Genomic DNA, 21642 nt, shown 5'->3' on the forward strand with positions numbered 1-21642 from the left:
CCACGTGTCCTGGATAATGATGCTGCTGGATAGCCCTTAAAAGTTGTATCAGGTGTGATGGGAATTGATGTTCTTTTGCCCCCCTCTTCAGGCAGTTATACTATGAAGAATGGACTGCAGTGGAGAGACTGTGCTTTCATGTCAATATTTTGTAATGGGAATGATTTTAAAAGAAATTCTTCCCAACTGAGGAAAAAGTATCTTCAGAAACAGCCAGTAAACTTATTTGGTGACGTGGAAGACCCTAACAGGCAGATATGAGACCAGATGCACAAGAAACTATAAAATACTGTATATCTGAAGACATATATTTATTAAAGAAGAAAATTAAAACACATTGTGTAGCTAAAGAATCCATTTTAACTGGTTTAAACAATACACTGAAACTTGTCTAATTCTGAATTACTACTGTTTCTAATATGAATCAATCAAAAAAATCTTGAGAGTCAGTGTAAGGCAAAGCTTTGGGTGAGTAGGTGAGGGACTAATCATGATGTAGTTGAATGGTATTCAAATAAGGTTTAAGAAAGCAAAAAGAAAGCTACCCCCCATTTTCAAGTTAAATGGACTTTGTATTAAAACCTCAAGAGTCATTCTGTTCACTGTAACAATTGCAGGATAGGAGAGCATTGCTTTTGTTTAGAGTCTTCCATCCAGAAAAGCAGAACACCAAGGTGTGTATGAGCTATGTGTACAAATGAATTAATTTTTTTACATATATTTATAGCTTTACCCATTATTGATGTACAGCCAGAGGCAGAGAAGAGTATGATATATGAGTTCATAGCTCTGCTTGGCAGCTCAGACTGCTTCCTATGAGAGAATAAATACAAACTGCAGCTGAATGTGCAGGGACACAGAGGCAGCTCAAGCTCCATGAGGCCAGTCTGGTTTTGTTCAAACTTCCCATGTGTGCTGCTGAAGAGTATGCGAGCAAAATAACTTCTGCATCTTTAGTTAGCAAAGAACATCAGCTATGTAGCTGGTGCCCACTTTCTGCAGCGTAGATTGTAGGAGAGTTGGAATAGTTTGTCTTGTAATTGCGCAGATTTTAATTAGGCACTGAAGAGTTTTGGTTGGCCTGGTGGTGAACAATCCCAGGCAGAGTCAGATTGTCAATGTGAGCTCTCCTAGATTAGCTATAACAAAGTTTAGTTTAATCTGAACAGTGGAAAAAATAGATGAGAAGGAAAAACATCTGCTATTGGGATAGAGCAACGATGCATACTGGTATTACTGACTCTTATGGAAATTTGAGCAGTCCTACAGAGTTGCTTCAGTTCTCAGTGACTTGGTCAACATCAAACTGTTATGTTCTCAAAATACTTAAATAGCGTGGAAGTGCAGAGTGACCATTCTGATGTGTTGTTCAGCGGGGTGCTTGCTGGAATTGTCAAAGCCACTGAGTTCCACCCTGAAGCAGCCTAAGGCCTGGAGAGCCCCAAGGCAGGGCAATGTGATGGTCAAAGCTTAGACAGGATGAAGCACAGGGGTAAGCATTTGCATCTGTAAAACAACTTCCAAGCCTATGTAATGATGGAGTGACTCCTTCTAAGGAAAATTAAATTGTATATGAGAGTAATACGTAACTTTCTATCCTGGCTGAAGAGTGAGCAATCTGACTGTGTACAAAAAGCTATAGCAGATACTTGGTACAATGCTAATAAGCTGCCACGGCTACTTGTAAACCTGCTGAGCATTTGTTCACTGAAGGCTTTTTACCACCTCTGTAGCACTTCCTCCTTCTTTGGTCTAAAATTAGAGCCCAGATTAGAAGGGAAGCAGGGAGAAATCCATGCACTTCACTGATTGTCACCAGAGATGCTTTTTTCTTTCTTTTTTTTTCTTTTCCTTTTTAACTGAGGCAACTAAAACCTGGATTTGTATGTTCTTGGCTTCCTCCTGCCTTTTATAAACTATGAGATGTGGTGGAATTACGTCTCCAGCTTTGCAGCACGAAGGATTAACGTATGTGGTAAACAGTCCATAAAGCTGTCAGAGTGCAGCACAAGCTCCCAGCAGTTTGTCTGTGTGATGACCGATGGGCTCTCAGGTAGCTAGGGAATAGCTGGACTGAGACAACAACAGCAGAACTGTGTAGAGCTGATTGCTGAGTGGCAAACTCTCTGTCGCTGATTAAATACTTTATCTTTACAGGCCGGGTTTCCTTTTTCACCTCTGGATCAGAGAATCTGCATCGGGTGGAAAAGGTCCACTGGGGCACTCGCTATGCCATCACCATCTCCTTCACTTGCAACCCAGACCATGGCATTGGGGATCCAGTCTTGATGTAATTCCTACAGGGGTGGAACGTGAGGTCAGATGGAACAAGAGAAGCCCTGCGAGAGAAACAGAGATAACTCTTACAGACTCTCATTCAATGAGAATTTCCCAGATGTATTAATATATTGTAATACATTTTATTTCCACACGTCCTTTTCAGTACGTGCTGCAGACAGTGCCTTAAGGACCATCTTAGATTTGGTATATTCTGTAAAAGGTTTGTCTTCATGTGGAATCCTGTGGTTGGCTCTTTATTTTTCTACTTAATTATTTTGATTCTTCAATGTAAATGTTATGAGCTACCTTTTGGACCATTATCTTGATATGACACTCTATGCTGCTGTTAAATCCTACAGTCACTTTCATTACTAATGAGATTTAGGGAGTTTGACCAAAATTAATTCAGTAAGATGAGTGCTATTCTGGAAATATCTCCTCTTGATAGGAATGTATTCTCCTTAGCACATGCACTACACCTGTGGTTTGACTACTGGGCTTTACTTGAACTTTAATTAAATTACTACAGGCATTTTCTGCTGCAAACAGGGACCAGTTAATACAGTGTCAGAAATACAGGCTTTTAGTTAGCCAGAAAGCACATTGCTTTTGGATTACAAATGCAGTGGTGCACTAAGGAATGGCACCACAGTGGATTCCTCTGACCAGAATGCAGCATTCCCAATGCACCTCACTTTGTCAGTGTCACCTTAATGAAAATGATTAATCTCCTGGTCAGAAAACACATGCTGGGTTTATGGGAGTGTGAGCATCGAACTGTGTACATCAAGTATTAAAAGGAGAGATGGACAGAGGTAGTCAGGCAGTCTGTATTCAGCTGAGTGTTCAGCTGTTCAAATTCCCAGCTATGACTGTCGGATTTGAGAGCAGCACAGGTGAGAAGAAAGTTGGCTTTGTGGTGGTTTTGCATGTGCTTGTCTCTATAGACTTGATCCTGTAAACCCCGGTGTGCTGCTTGGACAGCTGGGTAATGAAACCACATGGAGCAGCTGTGCGTGGTATGTGGGCTCTGAGGGAAGTTGGTGTCCACTTACATCTTAAACTGAAATGCTCTCGAGCTGGAACTCACTTGCAAAACAATTTGAAACATCTATTTATTGGGCCTAAATTTAATCTTAAGACCCATTTTAAGAGAGCTCTTGACTTCTGTTCCTGCTGACACTGCTTAAGCATCTTGTGTAGTGAGGTGCTGTGTTCATCTTGTCTAAGAACAATGTTTTATCTGTTTCAGGAAGTTTATGAATAGCTTTTTTTGATTTCTCTGTTTTGGTTTAGTATGAATACTTCTCTCAACCAGGATCATTAGTCTGTGGCATTATTAGAATAATGAATTGCTCTCTGCAGGGAGAAAGGGATGATTGCACTGCAGCATGGGTGAAAAACCAAAACAATGAATTGCAGCAAAAGGTTTCTGTGGGCCACCACGTTAAGTAAATTGTGGGAAGAAAGTCTTTTTTTTCCTCAAATTCTGAAGTAAACATGTTGATTTCATTTATTAATAGCCTATATTTTCTATGGATGTGAAAAGCTGGGATGTGCTTTAATTTTTTTTAATGCATACCACTTCATACAGTTTTCACTTTTTTACCTGCCGTTGTATGGAAATAATAAGTGTTGGGCAGATGATGCTAAAGGTGTGTACAAAGAGAACAATGACTGCACAGTTGTTCTGTGAGCATTCCCTGCATGCCAACAAGATCAGTCTTCTCAAATATCGTTTCTTTGCTCTGAGACCTGAGAAGGGCTTCCTCGTCCTTCCCAGTCTCCAGGGAGTTGTTTCAGTGGCTGGGTGGTAGGGCAATAATGCCGTTATTTGGATTCTGTATCTAATGACTTGTGTCCAAGGCTGTTAATCCAAAGCAAGTTGCATCCCACTGAAGTTGTGTGTTTATGTGAAGGCAGACTGAGATCACCAGCAACAGCTTTTACCACTGCTACCAGAGAAATCGAAATATCAATGGACCTCTGTGGGTTTGGGTTTGATTCTCCAGGTTGAGGAATAAGAACTCTACCATTTTTTCCCCCCGAGTTTATTACTTTTGTCATACAGGCCTTGAGTGGCACTAAATGGAAGTGGCACATTCAGAGCTGCCCTCTATAAAGCACTGCTTAACAAGAACGTGTCAGGCCATGGGGGAAATCTCAGCTAATCTCCTCTCAGATTTTAATCTTCTGAAGATCCTGAACGTTGTAATATCTTCCAAACGTGGTGTGCTTCTCCCGTAATGTGAACTGACTGACGTTCAGAAATAAAATCCAATTGGTATTTGTGTCTTCTGGGGTTTTTAAGCTTCAGTAACGCGTTCAGTGTGATGGCCAAACCTGTCAAATGCAATTTGTGAGAAACGTGTGTGCTGTACCTGGTAATAGAATTGGTGTTTTGAAGGAAGCACAATAATTCAATACGTTGTGTGTTCCAGCACTAATCAAGATTTTGTATTTGAAGCTTTGGTGTCCAGACTACTAAAAGCAATATCTAGATCTATGAAGAAATTAAGTGGCAAATGAGGGAATAGAGCGCAATCTCAAAGATTCTGATTGTATCCTCCAGCAGGGCAATAATAACAGCAGAAAGGCTAATGTTCCTGAGGCGGATAGGAATCTGCAGAATTTAGCAATCGTTAGAAATAAGCTTGACTTAATTTTAGTCCCCTAATAACTTTTTATTAAGGGTATCTCCCCCCCATTTCTTGATGGATCGTTCTGAATCTGAAATACTGTAATTGCTGTTGATGCATCCGTCCGTCCTCTTTCAGGTTCAGCCTGCCTCACTGCTGGGAAACGCAGCGTTCCTTTTCTCAGAATTCAGATTGAGGACAGGATTTGTTTCAGTCACCCAGCAGAAATCTGATGCCAAGCTGCTGCAGACCCAGTGCTCTTAGTCGAACACATGGTAAAACCAGAATCTGGCTCGATGTTTCCCGGTGGTGTAAAAGTTCTGTATAGAGCCCTTGTGGTTCAAATAACATAAAGAAGGGTTGGTACGTGGCCAGTAGGAATTGGGCAAAAGTTCTGATGAACATTTGAGCCTTGTCCCTTAAGGCATGATCATTGAAGGCACTTGGGAATGTTAATGTAAGCGTTTTTAAAGAAAGACAAAACCTGCTTGTGTGAAATAAAAGCCAGGGTGAAATAGAAGAGGCATCAGGAGACCAAGCCAGGCTTTGAATCCATACTAAGACAGTGGATAATGCTTCTGGAGGACTAATCCAATGATGCTTTGGAAATTAATTTTCTATTAAAAGATACTGGAGAATACTAGGATGTCTTGTTGAACTAACAGGTACACGATCAGATCTGGTCTCTGATGTGCACCTAGCTTTCAGTGCTATAGCATGTATTTGATTTCATTTTATTTTTTAAATCCTGTGCAACCAGATTGTTGGAGCACTGAATTTCAAGTCCAGAAATGCTTGTTGGAGTACTCTGTTTACAGAAAGCCCATGCTGTCAAAAAATCCTGGGTTCCTTTCTTCATTTCCTATAGAAGCAGGAGGGAATGCAACCCCACTCCTTTGCCCTTAAGCAAGGAAACAAAATCCCAGCTCTCATCTCTCCTGCTTGAGTCTATTGTGAGGAGACCCAACCAAAGAGTCCAAGAATAGCAGAAGAGTGATTTCCTTCATGAACCACAGATGGCTCTGGCACACATCGATCACCAGCCTCATTCAAAAGGCAGACTTTCAGGAAATCCAGCGCAGATAGCCCTCGTAAAGTGCTGGTGATTCCCTGGTGAGTGGCTATTGCTCCTTGTAAAAAGAGCACTGAAGAAGTATAGCATTGTGCTTGCCTTGTCTCCACTTCTGTAAACCTTCTGAGAAAGCTGAAAGTTGATTTTACAGTTTGTTTGCTGAAACCTACCAGTCAGCTCTCCTTTAACAACAGCCCATTTATCCCTGAAGTGTCTGTGTAGGCACGTTTATCTTCCATACAGGCATGGGTGGCTTGTACTAAAGCTTCACAGGAGGGAAAATAACTCCTATTTCCAAACTGTGCATCTTTCTTTAATTCTGTTCCATCATCTCCTCTCAGATCTCTTATTTCATCTCACTTCTGTCCTAGCATACTTAAGCTTTTACCTACTGTGAACGCTAAATAGGGAATTTAAGTGCATACTGTTATCTATTCCCTGCTTGGGTCATCAGAATTGCTTGGGCTATTTGTAAGTGGTGTTTCCCTTGATGTTCGGTGATGTGAGAGGTTCTTCACCTGGAAACACTACAGAACCATAACACCCTAACAACCCTCTGCTAAATCATGTCCCTGAGCACCACATCCAGATGGTTTTTAAACACATTCAGGGATGGTGACTCAACCACCTCCCTGGGGAGCCCATTCCAGTGCTTAACCACCCTTTCTGTAAAGCTTTTCCTGATATCCAACCTAAACTTACTGTGGTGCAACTGGAGGCCATTTCCCCTCATCCTGTCACCAGTGAGAAGTGCCACCAGGGCCGTGTCAGAGCCTGGTGCCAGCAGTTCCTGTCTCATCAGCTCTGTGATGCATGTGCAGGGCTGTTTAGTTTCAAAGGGAGTAGGGTTGTCTTATAGCAAGGGATGCTCACTCTGCATCCTAGCCTGTGGAAAAGCCCAATATTGCTAACTGTAGCTCTCTAATGCTTCTACATTTAAAATAGCAATGCTTCAGGCACCCAGTGTGTTCCAGTGGACAGACCCCCACGTGTGACTTATTTTCTCAGCCATACTCAAACTGTCTTTTTCCTGCATCCTTTTTAACCCATGCTGTGTATTCATCTTGAAGAAGAATTTTTGATCGTGGTAAAACTGCCAAGTGTTCAACTTCCATTAGTCTTTACGTTCTTTAACTTAATACTCTCTTGTTTTTCTTCTCCTACAGTACTGTCCCTGCTTAAAAGGATGCCTGTTATTTCAGAGAGGTGTTTGTTTCCATCTCACTATTTTCTTACACAACTGAAAGAATGATAAGGTAGGGATCCATGCTGTTGGCTGTTGTGTGCTTGTTTTTTTGGGAAAACTCATGGATAGAAAGTACTGAATTCTGAAATAGACACAAAAAACCCCTTTTTTGCTGTTCATCATCAGTGGCTGTTTTGCTTTACGGGACAGAACTTGTTAGGGGATCCCTGCTGGCAGGGATGCTCCTACGTGTGCAGACCAGACTCAGGATCACTAGAAATGCTTGGATGCTAACTGCTATCACAAAAGCAGCTGGGAAGCCCCAGCTCTTTCATTTCTGTAACCTTCAAATGCACCCAAGCAAAGCAAACCCCTCAAAATATCTAGGTTTACTGCTGGATGATTCCAAGGCTTTCCAGGCACCCTGGACAGGTTGAATTTCTGAGCTGTCGGGTCAGATACATCGCTAACTGCTGTGCCTCACTGGGATCTCTGGCTGTGCCTTCAGGCTGCCTGAAATCACAGCATCTTGGAGAAGGAAAAAATCCCAGTGCTTTCCTTTGAGACTGCTTTTCACTGCCAGGATAAGGTCTCTGGGTGGATTTGCACTTTGTCACCGACCTTTCTGGTGCATTACTTCGGCAGCCAGAGCATTAAATCTGGGAGGGACATAAAAAGCAGTGGGTCCTCATGGAGTTATTTTGCATCAGTTGGCTGTGAATGGTAGTGTCTTCCATCTCCACCAGCAGTGAACGCTTTTATTTCTGGTATATGTCATTACTGAAGAGGAGGAGATGTGTTCTGGAAATCCTCTTTGCATTTAGGGCTTTAAATGTGACTCGCTGAACACCCACATACAAAGAGAAGGCCACATTCGAGCAGGTGATTCCAAACTTTGACGGGTGCTGTGCAAACAGGGAAGCCCTACCCCATTCAGTCCTTGCACTTCTCAACAGAGAACGAATGAGAAAATGATCTTGCATTCTTTCTATTTCACAATTGCAGTTGTGAACCATAAATGTGTTCTGTCATTGTTTTGGAGGGAGATAGAAAATAATCAGGGAGGAATTCCTTTCCACAGGGAGGAACAGGATCAACATAAACTCTGCCTGTTGTTCACTAGAGTGAGAAATAAATACAGCGAGTCAAGCAGAGGGAGAAGTTAAATAGAGGCCAATGTGCTGCAAAACCTATCGCTTCCAGTAGAAGTTAACCTGAGCTACAGAGTGGAAACGTGTTTTATATCTAAGCTTTTGGGCAGGCTGTTAAAATTTGTCCTCTTCCTGGTCATTCTCCTTGAGCAAAACACTTTGGCCATGGAGCATGCGCAGAAGGGCAGTAATCAAAACCTCCCCCTGGCTGAATCCTGCAGGGTGGGAGCTTAGACTTGAGCATCTCAGAAGTAATTTTTCTGCCTTCTGGTGATGGGGAGGATGGCAGAAGTGAAGGTTCTGACAGCAGCTGTGCTGCACGCTGATTCCCCTGGAGTGGGAAACGTAATGGTAACCGGGACTGTGTATTTATAAACAAGGGCTTGTACATTAATGCTACAAACGTGGCAGAGGTTATAAGCAGCAGAAATATCTCTAATTAAATCATCTCACGGAACTGGAAAAACAGAAGAGCTTTGAGCCTTAAAGCTTTGGTATTAATAAATGAGATTGAACGAATGAGTAAGCAGATCAATTAACTTAATAGAAAAAGTAAATGTCATCGTCTGCCTCTCCCCTGCCCAGCAGCTGTTATTGAAACTGAGTTTTCTTCCAGCTGGGGATGAACACGCGGGGCGGACGGACAGCAGGGCAGAATGCAGCCTGGCCATCAGCCTGCTCCCAGGGCTGCTCCCCGGGACATCCACGTGGAGAGGACAAAAGTGGGGATAGAAAATTATTTGCTTGGTCTGCTGCCATTTCACGTTAGTCTGAAATTGATCCTCGGGATGTACAACTGTCCCTTTCCCCTCTGATATCTTAAGGAAGTGGAGAAGTAGGATACTGCAAAATCTTTCCAAATGAATGAGATCTGAGCTCCCTGGCTTACTTGCTGGATGCAGGCAGGGATCTACAGATGCACGAGACTATCATTTAGGAGACAAGCGTTCTCCAGTTGTGTTCAAGGCCCTGAAAGCTGAGGACAGCATGTGTGCATCTGAGACAGCTTTCTTCCTTGAGCATGCAAGTGATTGAGAATGCCAAGTGAAATCCATCTCTAAAGTAGCTGCCTTGGGAATGGGAGGTGTGCACTCACCATCGCTGGGTGCTCAAGAACCATGGAGCTGTGGCACTGGGACTTGGCTCATGGGCATGGTGGGGTGGCTGATGGTTGGACTGGATGATCTTAATGGTCTTTCCAACCTTAATGATTCTATGATTGGGAAGAACACAGGATGTGGAAGGAACGTTTGACTTAGCGCTCTTAAGTAATTTGAGTCTCCTTCAAAATACTGGCCTGGCCATAAATATTACCTAAGTTCTGTTTAGGTGTAATAGCCAAGAATGGTTCCTAGCCACTTGAGCTTTACCACTGCTAGCCAGCTAAAATAATCTGAAATAGGAGAACTCCTTAAAGCAGCATTTTGTAGCACTGGCATGTTGCAAACAAAGCCAGCCTCCGGATTTGGGCACAGACTGAAACCAGCCCCGGGTATAAACTTTTACAGATGACTCAGGTGAAGGTTGCTAGTCCTCTTTTTCTGCAGAATACCAGCAATGCTGCTGTTCTGGTACCCCAGTTACCCTGCCTGCCTCTCTCCGCTGCTCCTGTTGGCCCCAGGGCTGAGGCCTGTGGGTGCCACTGGGTGCTGGCACCTCCCAGCAGCCAGGCTCAGCCGCCCACCTCTCCTCCTGGAGACAGTTAGTCTAAACAGCAGGGCTGGTGTTTATCCTCAGGGCCGCGACTCCATCAATTCACCCAGTTTACATTGGGGAGTGGCAGTAAAATGTGATGCTTGGAAGAATTCTGGCTGCATGCACTGCCACGTAGGAAGCCAAGAAATGCCTTGTGATCCCTCACGGGGTGGGTAGTGGAGACCACCCCAGTGTGAGGGTCAGGGCCTGGGGGTGGGTGATGTGCTCTGGCTGCCGAGTTCTCAATGCAGTCAGCTTCTGGGATGGGGGGGACGCATCTACCAGGGCTGGAGGCTGCAGGGAGGTGGTGGCAGCAGAAAGGACTCCCTGGAAGGGAATGGGAGAATGAAAGGGTGCTGAAAGAAAAGGGTGAGGATGATGAGACTGGAGGGGAGGCCTGACATCGAAGCCCTTCTCACTGTGTCCTTGTGTGGAGTGGTGTGAAGGTGAAACCTCCTGCTGCTGAAATGCTAATTGCAGGTAGCAGTGCTGCAGCACTGATTGGAACATCCCAGTGATGCTTGCTGGGGACTGATGTCACACCTGCAGCCGTAATGGTGAAAAGTGAAGCTGGCAGCTGGCCCAGAGGCTCCAGCAGGTGGGAATCCCTTCATGTGGACAGAACAAAACAGGTTTTTAGAGACGATTCATGAAGTACTAAGAGTTCAGATCAGTTTTTCTCCAGCCATCCTCTGCTGATAGAGCTCTGTAGCTGCTCTGTGTCCTGCTATTTCCTTGGGGACAAGGAGAGAACACCCCCTAATGCTCCTCTCCTTGAAATCACAGGGCTCTCACAGAGCTGCTTTATGGCTGACCCTCTTCTCAAAAAAGCAATGTATAAAGCCAGCAAAATCCCACCAGGAGCTTTCCTGTCCCCTCGGCAGCCTGGACTCGGAATGGACAAATCCATTAATTGCTTGATTTGTTATCATTCCAGATCACTTGTTCTGCCTGTTTGGGAGTTACATTCCTCAACAGGTTTGGATTCAATTTCATTCAACAGTTTTGTAACCACGGGTAACTGCAGCAGTGACGTGGCTGTGCTCTGCTGTGAGGAGGCTGTCACGGTTGTCAGGCTTTAAAATCAACCTGCTTTGACAGCTCTTCTGCTTTGCAGAATTCACCTTGCAGAGTCTGCTCTGAAAAAGGTGGTAAAATTATATTCCTGTTTGCAGCATTCAGTCTAAAAGGAAAAGAAGAGGAGCAGTTCATGAGTGCCTTTGTGAAAGACTGATAGGTCTCCAGAGATACAAGATCTGTCTGTTTTCTTTTTAGGGAGTACACATTAGAATAAGTTTACTTTGTTCCGGGGCATATTGTGAAGGATGAGGTTCAGTACGCTTCATTTTGTGCCTGGATTGGAGAAGCCCATAAATCTAAGAGGTTTTGGAAGAGCTCTTTGGAAGGGCAGATAAGTCTGCCTATGGTCAGCAAGGGTTGCGAGGCTTTGCTTTTTCTTCTCCTTCCTTTCTGAATGTCTGCAGCATTGTTATGAACTAACCATTCTAAATTAAGCTGTGCTCATCTTGGTTCCAGTGCTATCTCTTCCATATGTCCTTTCCTCAAAACTCCCCCAAATAGTCTTCAAATGAAATCAGTTACAAGCTTGCCTGAGCTCTCATACGGATACCTGACATTCTTCATGCAACAGTAAAATCACGACTATAAGCTGCAAAGGATTTAGTATTTTTTTCAGTCTTGTGCATCGCTGTGCCCAGAGGCCCTGGAAGTTTGTCCTTGCTCCAGAAAGCCTCTCTGGGTAATAAATGAGCAGGTGCCATCAGCGGAAGGCAGAGAGTGGAGTTCCTGCTTACAGTGCTGGTAAGCAAAGGTTTTCAAACCCAGGTAAGGTGAGCGCTGTTTTGGAAAGATACAATCAGCAGCGATGAAACGAGCTCTTAATTAACCAAATATTCCCCCTGCTTGGCTTTGCAAATTATGCAATAACTGAACAATTATAATGAGCTCAGCGAGTAATTACAACCCATAGCAGACCGTGCCCTTGCCAACTGCAGCTTTCTCAGCACCAGCTGTGAATGTGCCAGGAAACGAAGCTGGTGAGGTGTGAGTCAAACAGCTGAAAACAGGAACAAACCACCTCGTTTTGGAGGCAGTGGGAGGAAAACTGCTGCCTCCATCCCAGCTCTGTGCTGAGTCCTCAAGTGTGCAGTTCAAGACTTAGGAACCACCACACAAATGATTGGCGTGGATCAAATTTGCAGTGCTACCTCTTCAAGGATGCTCTGGCAAAGCAGGGCAAAGAGGAGGCTTTAGCTGGAGCAGCAGCCAAGGAAATGTCCTGTTCTGCCCCCCGCTTTGCAGACTGGAGCTGTGGGTTGCAGACTCCTTGGCTGGAGATGCAGGATTTGCTGGGGGCAGTCACACAGTGCCCACTTTCTGGTTACACTGTGGAAATCAATAGAGACTTCTGCCTTCTCCCCAGGCAGGAAGAAGCAACAGATGTGAGAGGTATGACATTTCCCCAGAGCCTCCCAACTCTGCCTGCATGTTTTGGGGTCTGGCGGGGGCACTTTCCCTCTGCAGCAAAGTGGGGACGGAAGGAGGGACTGCAGCTTGGGGCAAAGCAGGGATGGAGCACACAGAGACCAAAGAAGAACAGAAGATTAAAACAAGAGCACCAAAGGCAGCAACACGCTGAAAGCAAAACGAGTCTACTGAACAAACAAACTGAACCCACGATCCTTCTGTAAAAGCTGCTCTCAGCGTGGGCAGGAGGTTCAGCCTGCACAGAATGAGGGGGATGTGATGCCGTTAAGGTGCAGATCCTGGGCTGAAGTCAATAATTATCCACAGACAGAGCTTGAAACACACGCCTCACAGCTCCCTGAGATAAACGTCTACTGCAGAATGTGAGAGAAGATGGAACACCTGTTAAGATGCTGCTCTGATGCTTTTCCTTTTTCTTTTCTGAGGTCTAAGCTGCTGCCCTCCCTATTTTCACACCTCCTTGCAGGATGTGGCTGCAGCAGCACTGCCTTCCTGAGCGTCCTGCCAGCCTCAGCCAGTTTCTGTGTGACCCCATTTGGGTTAATGAGCAATCTGCTGTGGCACAGTAACGTTTCACCTTTGCCTTGTGCAGGTAGCAGAGCTCTCTGCCCATGCTGAGCCCCCTCTGGGGCTCTGTGCATGACAGTGGTACTGGGGGGACATGAGAAGTGTTCCCAGGTTTAAAGCTTTTTTCCTCTTGCCTTTTATTGGGCTAACCCCAAGACTTGTTGCTGTATCCCCTCTCTAAATAACAGATAGATAGTGAATTCTGAGGGCCCCCAATGCCTGGTAGAGAGAAGATTCACTTGGATGGAGGGAGGGAAAAGAGTGGGTGCTGTTCCAGCTGTGCCCCTCCCCGCACTGTGCCCCCACTTAAACTGGAGCTGTAGAGTTCTCCCCATCGCTTTCTCATTCTCCTTAAGAGAAGATGCTGTGAAGACAGAGGCAGCACTTGGAAATCAGGGAGATGTGTGCCACAACAAACTTGTGTCTGTATTAAAACAAACAAACTAAAGCAGCAAAGCAAAGCTACTCAGCTGCTGTTTGCTCTGTGGGCAATTACTCTTGCTGTGCCTTCTGCAGGTGGAGGTTCCTCGATTTAATCATTCCAAAGAGATGCCAAGAACACAATGACAGGGAGCGATGCCCTCATCGTCACCGGCCCCACCACTCCCAACCTGTGACATGGGGAGGAAGAGGCTGCCAGGAGGTGAAGAGCAGAGTTTGCTACCTGCCATACCTCCTGCTCTTGGCTCTCACCCATGGAAAGGCTGTGGAGCAATGGTGCCATGAAATAATGATGCTTTTATCAGCAGCATCGTTCCAGCCATGCTCCCTGAGACGCCAGCCAAGCACAGCTGCCGTGACTGCAGGCTGAGCGATAATCTTCACTGCCTGCCTGCCATTAATCTAAAAATGGATGAGGAGTTCTTCTGGTACACAAACATTCCCTCCGTTCGACCACTAATAGCCAACTGGAATCCCAAGCTGTCCCTAAAAGGAGAGCGCTTAACTGCTGTGCATAATACCTCTCATCTGAGGATCTCAAAGCATTTCACACGTGTTACTGGTGTCTTAAAACACTTGTGCAGAGCATGGAAACCACATCGCTGGTTTATAGGCAGCAATGGGTGGCTTCTGCGAGGTCACACAGTGAGCCCCTGGGGTTGTGAAGGAGCAGCCAGGGCTTCTGACCTCCTCGCATGGCTGATAATCTTCCCCAGCTCGGATGTCAAACGCTGCTCAGAGAGGTGTACAGCATCACAGCCCTTGTAAATGTGGGCTTTATTAGCTATCTTGTTCTAAGCCTGCCTGGAATACTTATCAGCAGCCTTCGGGATGAATGGCTTCACGATGAGAGTCCCGCTGCCAGGGGTGGGAAGGAAGATAACTGTACATTGAGAGGGATCAGATAACCGCTGCCTTGTGCTGCTGCTGCTGCTCCTGAGCCCTGGCACTAAAGCTGCTTTCAAAACGTGGTGGTGGAGGTAACTCAGAAGAATGGCATCACAACTGGAGCCTAAGATATTCCCTTCTACAGCCTTAAATGAAGGAAAACAACCTCTTATGAAAGAAAAAGCAGAAACTCAATGTATCTGTAGGGTTTTCTAATGCATTGTCTCCACCTGGGGGGACTTCTTGCATGAGTCGCTCCTACAGTTCCCAAATATAATGGCTTAAACTAAATGGCTTAGAAACTAAATAGCTTAGAAGTGTTAGGAGTTTGATGGAAGCCTCTGATGAGGTTTGCAGGAGCACGTATGTGAAGCACTAACTGTCTCCAGAACTTGGTGTTTATGGACACACCGCATTTAGATTCAGGAATCTGCCTTGCTTTGTTTGGATGAATTCATATTTGTTTTTAGTTAAGAATTCAGGAGCTGAATTCAAGATCCTAACGGGCGTGCACAAGGAAAGGCTGACGGCACCGTAGCGAGACGTGGCCGAAACGAACTCAGCAGCTCTCACTTCTTCCCTGTCAGCACCATGCTGGTTTGAGAGCTGTGCTGTGCCATGTGCGGCTGGTACTGCTGCGTGGGTTGGTGCTGTGTACATTTGTTTGTGACTTTTCCCCCAGATAACCTGATGGAGGAGCCGGGTGGGCTCTTTCCCAGTACCGAAGAAACGCAGCAAACTCTTCACCTTGCTCCTGGCTGGAGAAGCATTCCTAGTGTTTACAAAAATACTTCATCTACACTAAAAATTAAATGGCCTGGGAGTTCTAAGGAGGATCACAAATGCAGAGCCTCAGTGCCAGAAGAATTCTTCAGAATTCCTTTTTCCCTTTTAATTGACCTTTTCTTGGGAAGCAGGGTGGGAAGTTTTCCTCCCCACCAGTTTTGCTTCAGTTTGCCCCACTGGGAGCCTTCTCCCTGGGGCCAGAGGCCACAATGGGACCACGGATCACTGGTCTCAGCTCTGAGCATGCAAAGCCCACCAGGCTTCATGAAACTCTGGGCCATCCAAATCTCCCCATGGAACTTTGCTGCCAGAGATGCGTGCTTTCCCTCTGCAGTGCTTTAGGTAGGTTTCCCATCAAGGACAAAGAAGCTTGTAACACAGTAATTATTTTAAAGAGTGCTTATTTCCTGAGAAGCTGCTGCTACAATTTTGAAGACAAAGCAATAGCTGTACTGTCCTCGTTTGTTGCAGAGGAGTTGGGCTAGATGACTTTTAAGGGTCAAAGAATCATAGAATCACCAAGTTTGGAAAAAGACCCCCGAGTTCATCCAGTCCAACTGCCCACCTACCACCACCACCTCCCCACTAAACCCCATCCCTCACTACAACATCTGAATGTTTCTTGAACGCCTCCAGGGACAGTGAGTCCACCACTTCCCTTGGCGGGCCATTCCAGCACCCGACTACTCTGTTGGAGGAGTCCCTTCCAACTCAAATGGTTCTGTGATTTCTTACAAGCCATAGCAATTAACTCCCAGTCTCTGGAATTCCCCAGAAAAACTGACCGTAGCAAGCATATAATATGGCAAAAAGACACCTGGATGGGTTGAGCTGCAGTCAGTCACCAACCCTGGGTGTTTCCACGTGTGCTGCCAACAAGGCTGTGCGAAATGATGGGAATAAGTCAGTCTGGGTTTGCAAAGGAAGAAATGTGGGAGAGCAAAGTTAGCGCTTGGGAGTGGGCTTCTGTGCATAACAGGCTCTTTTTGTCCAGAAGATGCTGCAGTAACGTTACATTTTAAAGGAATTAAAAGCTCTCATGTAGCCAGGTTGAAAACCCTCAAATAAAAAGCTCATTTTCTTCCTGAGAACCTCAGGCTGGAAGAGTGCTGCTGCCACCAGAGGGACTCCGAAGTACGATGGCTGATGGTGGGGCTGACTTCAGGATTTCCCTCATCTGCTCCCACTGGAGGTTCGTGCACTTTCTATTCTGAGCCCTGATGGGGCACAGATGGTGAATCCACTTTTGGGCACTGCAAATGTGTCACCCTGCCCGGTCTCCTCAGTTAATGCACCCAGCCCTGCAAGGTACAAAGTGCCCATAAAATCACCTCTATTTCATGGGATTTCCTGGTATTCAGTCATACAATAGGCTCTAAAAATGACTGCTAAAATAAGACTTAAAACGTTAATGATTTGCTTGCATTCAGGACTAAATGGCAACGTGGGGTTTTTAAGCATTTACCACAGACGTGCTGTTAAAAAGTGCAGTGGAACACAATGAAAAATGTGTGATTCAAAGGGAAGTCTGCAGAAAGTCAGCGAGACCCAAATGTGTTCTCCAGGGCATGGGGAGAATGAGCGTCCTCGCTTGTCTCACGAAGCACAGCCTTCCCTTTTCAAGTGAAAACAGAGAAATGGCTGTTACTGCAGTAGGTGCTCCCTTAGATCAAAGGAAGGAATGAGTTCTCAAGATGGGTGCTTTTCTTTCATTGTCTGCTGGTTTTGGTGTTGTGTTTTGGGGAAAGGGGACAGAGCAAGCCAGAAAGACCTGAAAGCCAAGGGATGCTGCAGAAAGTGTCTCATGACGAAGCTGTTTTCCTTCCTTTATAATAACGTCTGGAGTTTTGCAGTGAGAACCGAGTCCTGTGCTCTCCCCAAACGTTGTGGGTGAGCAAAGCTGCCCCGAATGGGAATCCTAAAAGATGTGTCAGCCCCGGACAGCACTCTGTGCCATGGGCACGAGGCAGCAATCCTGCTCCAGAGTTAACCACCAGGCCGATTTGGTTTTGCTGTTAGACAGTATGAAGACAGTCTCCCAGTGTGAGCACACAGAGAATCATCCAGGCTTCCCCATCTACAGACGAGAGGAGCTCACGTTCGAACACCCACCCTTGCAGGATATTTATTAAGCAGTTGGAGCTACTGCCTTTTGGCAGTGTAGCTGCTCCAGCGAGACAATAAGAGATGTTGTTTATACAATCCATCTCTTAAACTGCACTCTGGTTCCTGGGAGTACGAGAGATCCCCGAGGAGCCGCGTTCCCAACGCTCTGCGCCCGGCTGTGCACCTGGGAGGATGCAACGTTGCACGCTGTGCTGCTAACGGGCTGGCATTCATCATGCACAGCAGTGTCCTCTGATTGCTGGCCAGTCTGGCTTGTTAAATAGGCTCTCTCTTGCCCAAATGACACGCTTTATGGTGCCAGATAGTTTACTGGTTCTTTGCTCAGGGTAAGAGCATGCGGGTTCACCAGAGCCTGATGGCAGAAAGGAGCAGCTCTGGGTGGGAAATGTGATGAGTGGCAAACACACAACGTTTCACCTTCCATCTGGATGCTCCCCATCAGCCCCTTGATGCTGACTGCGCTGAGGCTGCAGCACAGTCCTGCTGGGGACAGCGAGGGCATGGCCACCCAAAGTCACCCCACAAAATGTTAGGACTCTATACTTAATCTGCTCTTATTTCTTTTCCCACACACAACTCCTTTCCAGTTTCCCCTTCTTGCTGATAACGATGGTTTTAGTCTCGTTGGCACTAGATGCTTTTGCACGTGATTTTTCTTAGGCAGGGAGTGTACTCCCTAATGCTCCTCTTGATACCTCTACAGCTCTCCCATCACCTGCTTCCATTATGCACCTGGTGACATACACACTATTCCTATGGAGTAAGCATCTGTCCTATGGCAGCTTTGTCATGCTGTGGGGGGGACGGTGGCCTTTCAAGGATCTTCTCCTATGGCCAAGCACTGGAAACCAAACCCATCAGCACTGTAGTGGGTTTTTCCCATACTCCGAGGGCATCATGATGTGGCACAGCACACCTTGGGGATGGCACGTGTGCTCCAGCCTTCCCATACCTCCCTTATGCTAAGGCTTATAATCGTAGAATCATAGAATGATGGAATGGTTTGGGTTGGAAGGGACCTTTAAGATCATCTAGTTCCAACCCTCCTGCTACAGGCAGGGACACCTCCCTGCAGACCAGGGCTTATCTCTGTTGTTCTTTACAGGGCAGTGACTTCCAGCCTCAGAAATAGGAAGGAAAGGGAAAGGCACAATGGCTTCAGAATGAATAATCATTAGAAATGAATTAGTTCCTGAAGAGTTGTTCTTTTCAAGTGGTGAAGGCTGCTCTACCCTACCAATTCCCAGCAAGAACTGTGCTCCGGTGCCCCTTGTTGGTAAGGAAGCTGGCACCATCAGGTTCATTCCTACCAGCCAGCCTGGAGGGCAACAAAGTGGGTCACCAGTATTTCGAACAAAGTCCTGTGGTTAGAAGTAATATATGGCAATGCTAAGGTCAATTACTTACACCCCCTCCCCAAAAGCACCCCAAAACCTGCACCAATGTGAAGAATGCCTGACTGCTGGCACAGGAATGTGTTTCCCTGGTCTTCATCCTATACATGCCCTGAGGGGATTACTTTTCTCCCCTGGTAAATGGGGAGGGAGGGAGCACCTGGTGGAGGTCCCTACTTTATGTTATGAACAGAGGTGTTCCAGTTTACAGGAATTTCTAACATCTGTGGAGGAAGTTTTGCATTAGGTGCAACGTGGGAAGAGAATGAGCAAAATACACGGAGGCAAAATGCTTGTGATGAAATGTCATCAATCAACGGGTTCCTTCTGTGAGTCTCAGGATACACGTTTCAGTCATTATTTTGGAGCCCCAGGTCTTTGAGTGATGGCCTTATAACTATTTCTTTTTTCCCTTCCAAAGTAGATTTTTCAAACTGTTGTCTGCAGAGAAAGGGAATGACCCCCCCCCAAAAAAGCAACAAAACCCCCCAAAACAGTGGGAAATTAAACTAATCTTGGGTAGAACACCTGAAATATTACAAGCCTTTGTAGATAATCCTGTGGTTTCTGACAGCTTACCTCGTGCTTTGTGAATGCTTGGAGTTTGCAGCGCTGCTGCACTGAATTTTAAGAGGCTTTAATCCTGATCGAGCTGTGGTGCACCATAATGTGACAGGAAATAGAAAAAGGGGCTTAAGGGTCTCCTAAGGCACACTTTGAACAGATACCAGGGATATACAGGGCAAACCCAGGGCTTGCAGCTAAATTTAGTGATCCCAGGCCAATTTCAGACCTTTGCAGATCCGACCCAGCTGTAGCCTGAGGACAGCAGAGGAATCGCGCGGGAGGAACCGCGCAGAGCAGAGCTTGAAAAGAGTTTCCTGAAGACCTGATCCAAGTATCCACCTCACCCTCGGCACCCAAACCAGAGGGATTCACCCACGCCGGCTGCTGGCAGGACTCCCCCGACAGCCCCCAAGCCAGAAAAAATCAAACAACATCTCACGGTATTCGGGCACACACAGCTGCTTACATGGAGTGACCACCAGACAGGAGGTCTGAGGACCCTGTAGGGCAAAGGGGGCCCAAAGCCCTACCTCGGCCAGACGCTCTTCTGGTCCTGGTGCCTGCGGAGAGCCTCCTCTTCCTCACTTGTCCTTCAGCGTGGCCATGCCCAGGGCCTCCGAGCTGTAGTCGTATTGGTTGCTGGAGGACATGGAGCGTCCCCAGGAGCACTGCAGGTTGGAGCCCCTCTTGCGAAAGGAGGAGGTGAACCTGTAGAAGTTGCGGTGCCTGTTGCGCAGGTACTCCCGGTAGTTTTTGGTGAGCAGGGTGTAGAGGAAGGGGTTGATGCAGCTGTTGCTGTAGGTCAGGCAGGTCACCAGGTAGTTAATGCACTTTTGGGTTTGGGTGGTGAGCTGCAAGGGGCTGCTGTAGAGTCGCACCAGCTGCCAGATCCAGAAAGGCAGGAAGCAGGCCCAGAAGACCAGCACGATGCTGAAAATCATGATGAGGACCTTCTGCCGCGGGGACCTCTTGCTCTTCTCCTTGTGGGGCGGGTTCCGCTGGGACTCCAGGTAGGTCCTGGCCAGGCGTGTGTAGAGGAAGCCGATGATGATGCCCGGGGCCATGATGCTGGTACTGAACAGCACTGTCAGGTAGGTCCGGTAGGCATCCATGCTCCAGGTGGGCGCGCACATCCTCTTCACCTTGCCCTCCGCCTTGCTCCCCTCGGTCAGGGTGACCATCAGCATCATGGGCAGCGTGAGGAGCAGCGACACTGACCAGACGGCGCCCGCCGTCACCTTCCTGTATCCGCGTGAGCGCTTCAGGGTGTCCAGGGGCCGCGTGACGGCCAGGTAGCGCTCGGTGCACATCAAGGTGAGGGTGAAGATGCTGGCGTGCATGGTGAGCAGGTCCAGGCTGAGCAGGATGCGGCACCCCAGGTCTCCAAAGTACCAGTCCTGGGCCAGGTAGGTGCAGACGATGAAGGGGATGGTGGAGAGGTAGAGCAGGTCGGCCAGGGCCAGGCTGACGATGGAGCTGTACATGGGGGCGGCGCAGCGCGCCGAGTGGCACATCACCACCAGCGTGTACACGTTGCCCGCCACCCCGGCCACGTACATCACCGACAGCACCGTCCCGAAGTCCGACGGGATGAGCAGAGGGCCGCCCTCGGGGGGGCCGCCACCGCCCGCCGTCCCGTTGTCCCCCGCCGCCGCCGTCCCGTTGGGCTCCATAGGCGGCGGCGGCGGCCCCACAGCCTCGCGGCGGCTCCGACCCCGGCGGCGGCAGCGGCCGCTCCGCCCCCCGCGGGATCCGGGCGGGGCCGGGGCTGCCCTCGGGGAAGGGCCGCGGCGCTGCCCGGCACGGAGCCGCCCCGCCGGCAGCCCGCAGAGGCGCTCGGGCCGGGCGGTGGGAGCGGAGTGCGGGAGCGGCCCCGCAAAGTTTCCGCGGCGCTCCGCTGCGCTCTGCTGCGCTCCGCTCTGCCCGTCCCTCCCGGAGCGGCGGCGTTCGTCGCTTCGCTCGGAGAGCGCTGCGGGGAGAGCCCCGCGCTTCTGCACGTTGGGGTCGGTGCAGCCGTGCGCTGCGAGATGGATGCAGAGCCGGGGCCGGAGCAGCCTCTTTATTTCTCCGAAGTAGTTACGCGTTTGGTTTGCCTTCGCTCCGCACAGCGCGGCGGTACGGCAGAGAGATGGAAGTTCGGGGTTTGGTGGCAGCTCGTCCGCCTGGCGCTGCGAAGCGGTGGTTCACGGAAAGGAGAGCCCTTAGGTGGGAAATCTGCAAAATCAGCGAGCGCCTCACGTTACTGACTTAGAGAAAGCAGAGCTTAAGGCCAGCTATCGTTAACTGACACACTTCCGAGGTACAGGAGAGCTGCATTCCCTCAGCTCCCATTGATTTCCGA

General features: G+C 47.6%; 2 protein-coding genes across 2 annotated transcripts in view; one reads left to right on the forward strand and one right to left on the reverse strand.

Moving 5' to 3' along the window:
- The window catches only part of OGFOD3 (2-oxoglutarate and iron dependent oxygenase domain containing 3), a 35768-nt gene extending 31201 nt beyond the window's left edge, over window positions 1–4567 (forward strand). Inside the window, exon 10 of the mRNA XM_046902085.1 lies at window positions 2158–4567. Coding sequence (XP_046758041.1) covers window positions 2158–2294 — 137 coding nt within the window. The 3' untranslated portion in view covers window positions 2295–4567. The remainder of the gene's footprint in view (window positions 1–2157) is intronic.
- LOC427799 (urotensin-2 receptor-like) lies at window positions 288–21018 on the reverse strand. Its single transcript, XM_025141651.3, has 2 exons — window positions 19832–21018; window positions 288–2339 (listed from the first exon to the last, which is right to left on the reverse strand). Exon 1 carries the CDS (start codon window positions 20972–20974, stop codon window positions 19883–19885), a length of 1092 nt encoding a protein of 363 aa, XP_024997419.1. The 5' UTR covers window positions 20975–21018; the 3' UTR covers window positions 288–2339; window positions 19832–19882.
- Between the last annotated feature and the right edge of the window lie 624 nt (window positions 21019–21642).

Source organism: Gallus gallus, chromosome 18 (assembly GCF_016699485.2).
Source record: "Gallus gallus isolate bGalGal1 chromosome 18, bGalGal1.mat.broiler.GRCg7b, whole genome shotgun sequence".
Taxonomy (NCBI): domain Eukaryota; kingdom Metazoa; phylum Chordata; class Aves; order Galliformes; family Phasianidae; genus Gallus; species Gallus gallus.

What these genes read in the sequence shown, in the direction of transcription:
- LOC427799 (XM_025141651.3), bottom strand. Translation starts at nt 20,974, where the DNA reads ATGGAGCCCAACGGGACGGCGGCGGCGGGGGACAACGGGACGGCGGGC.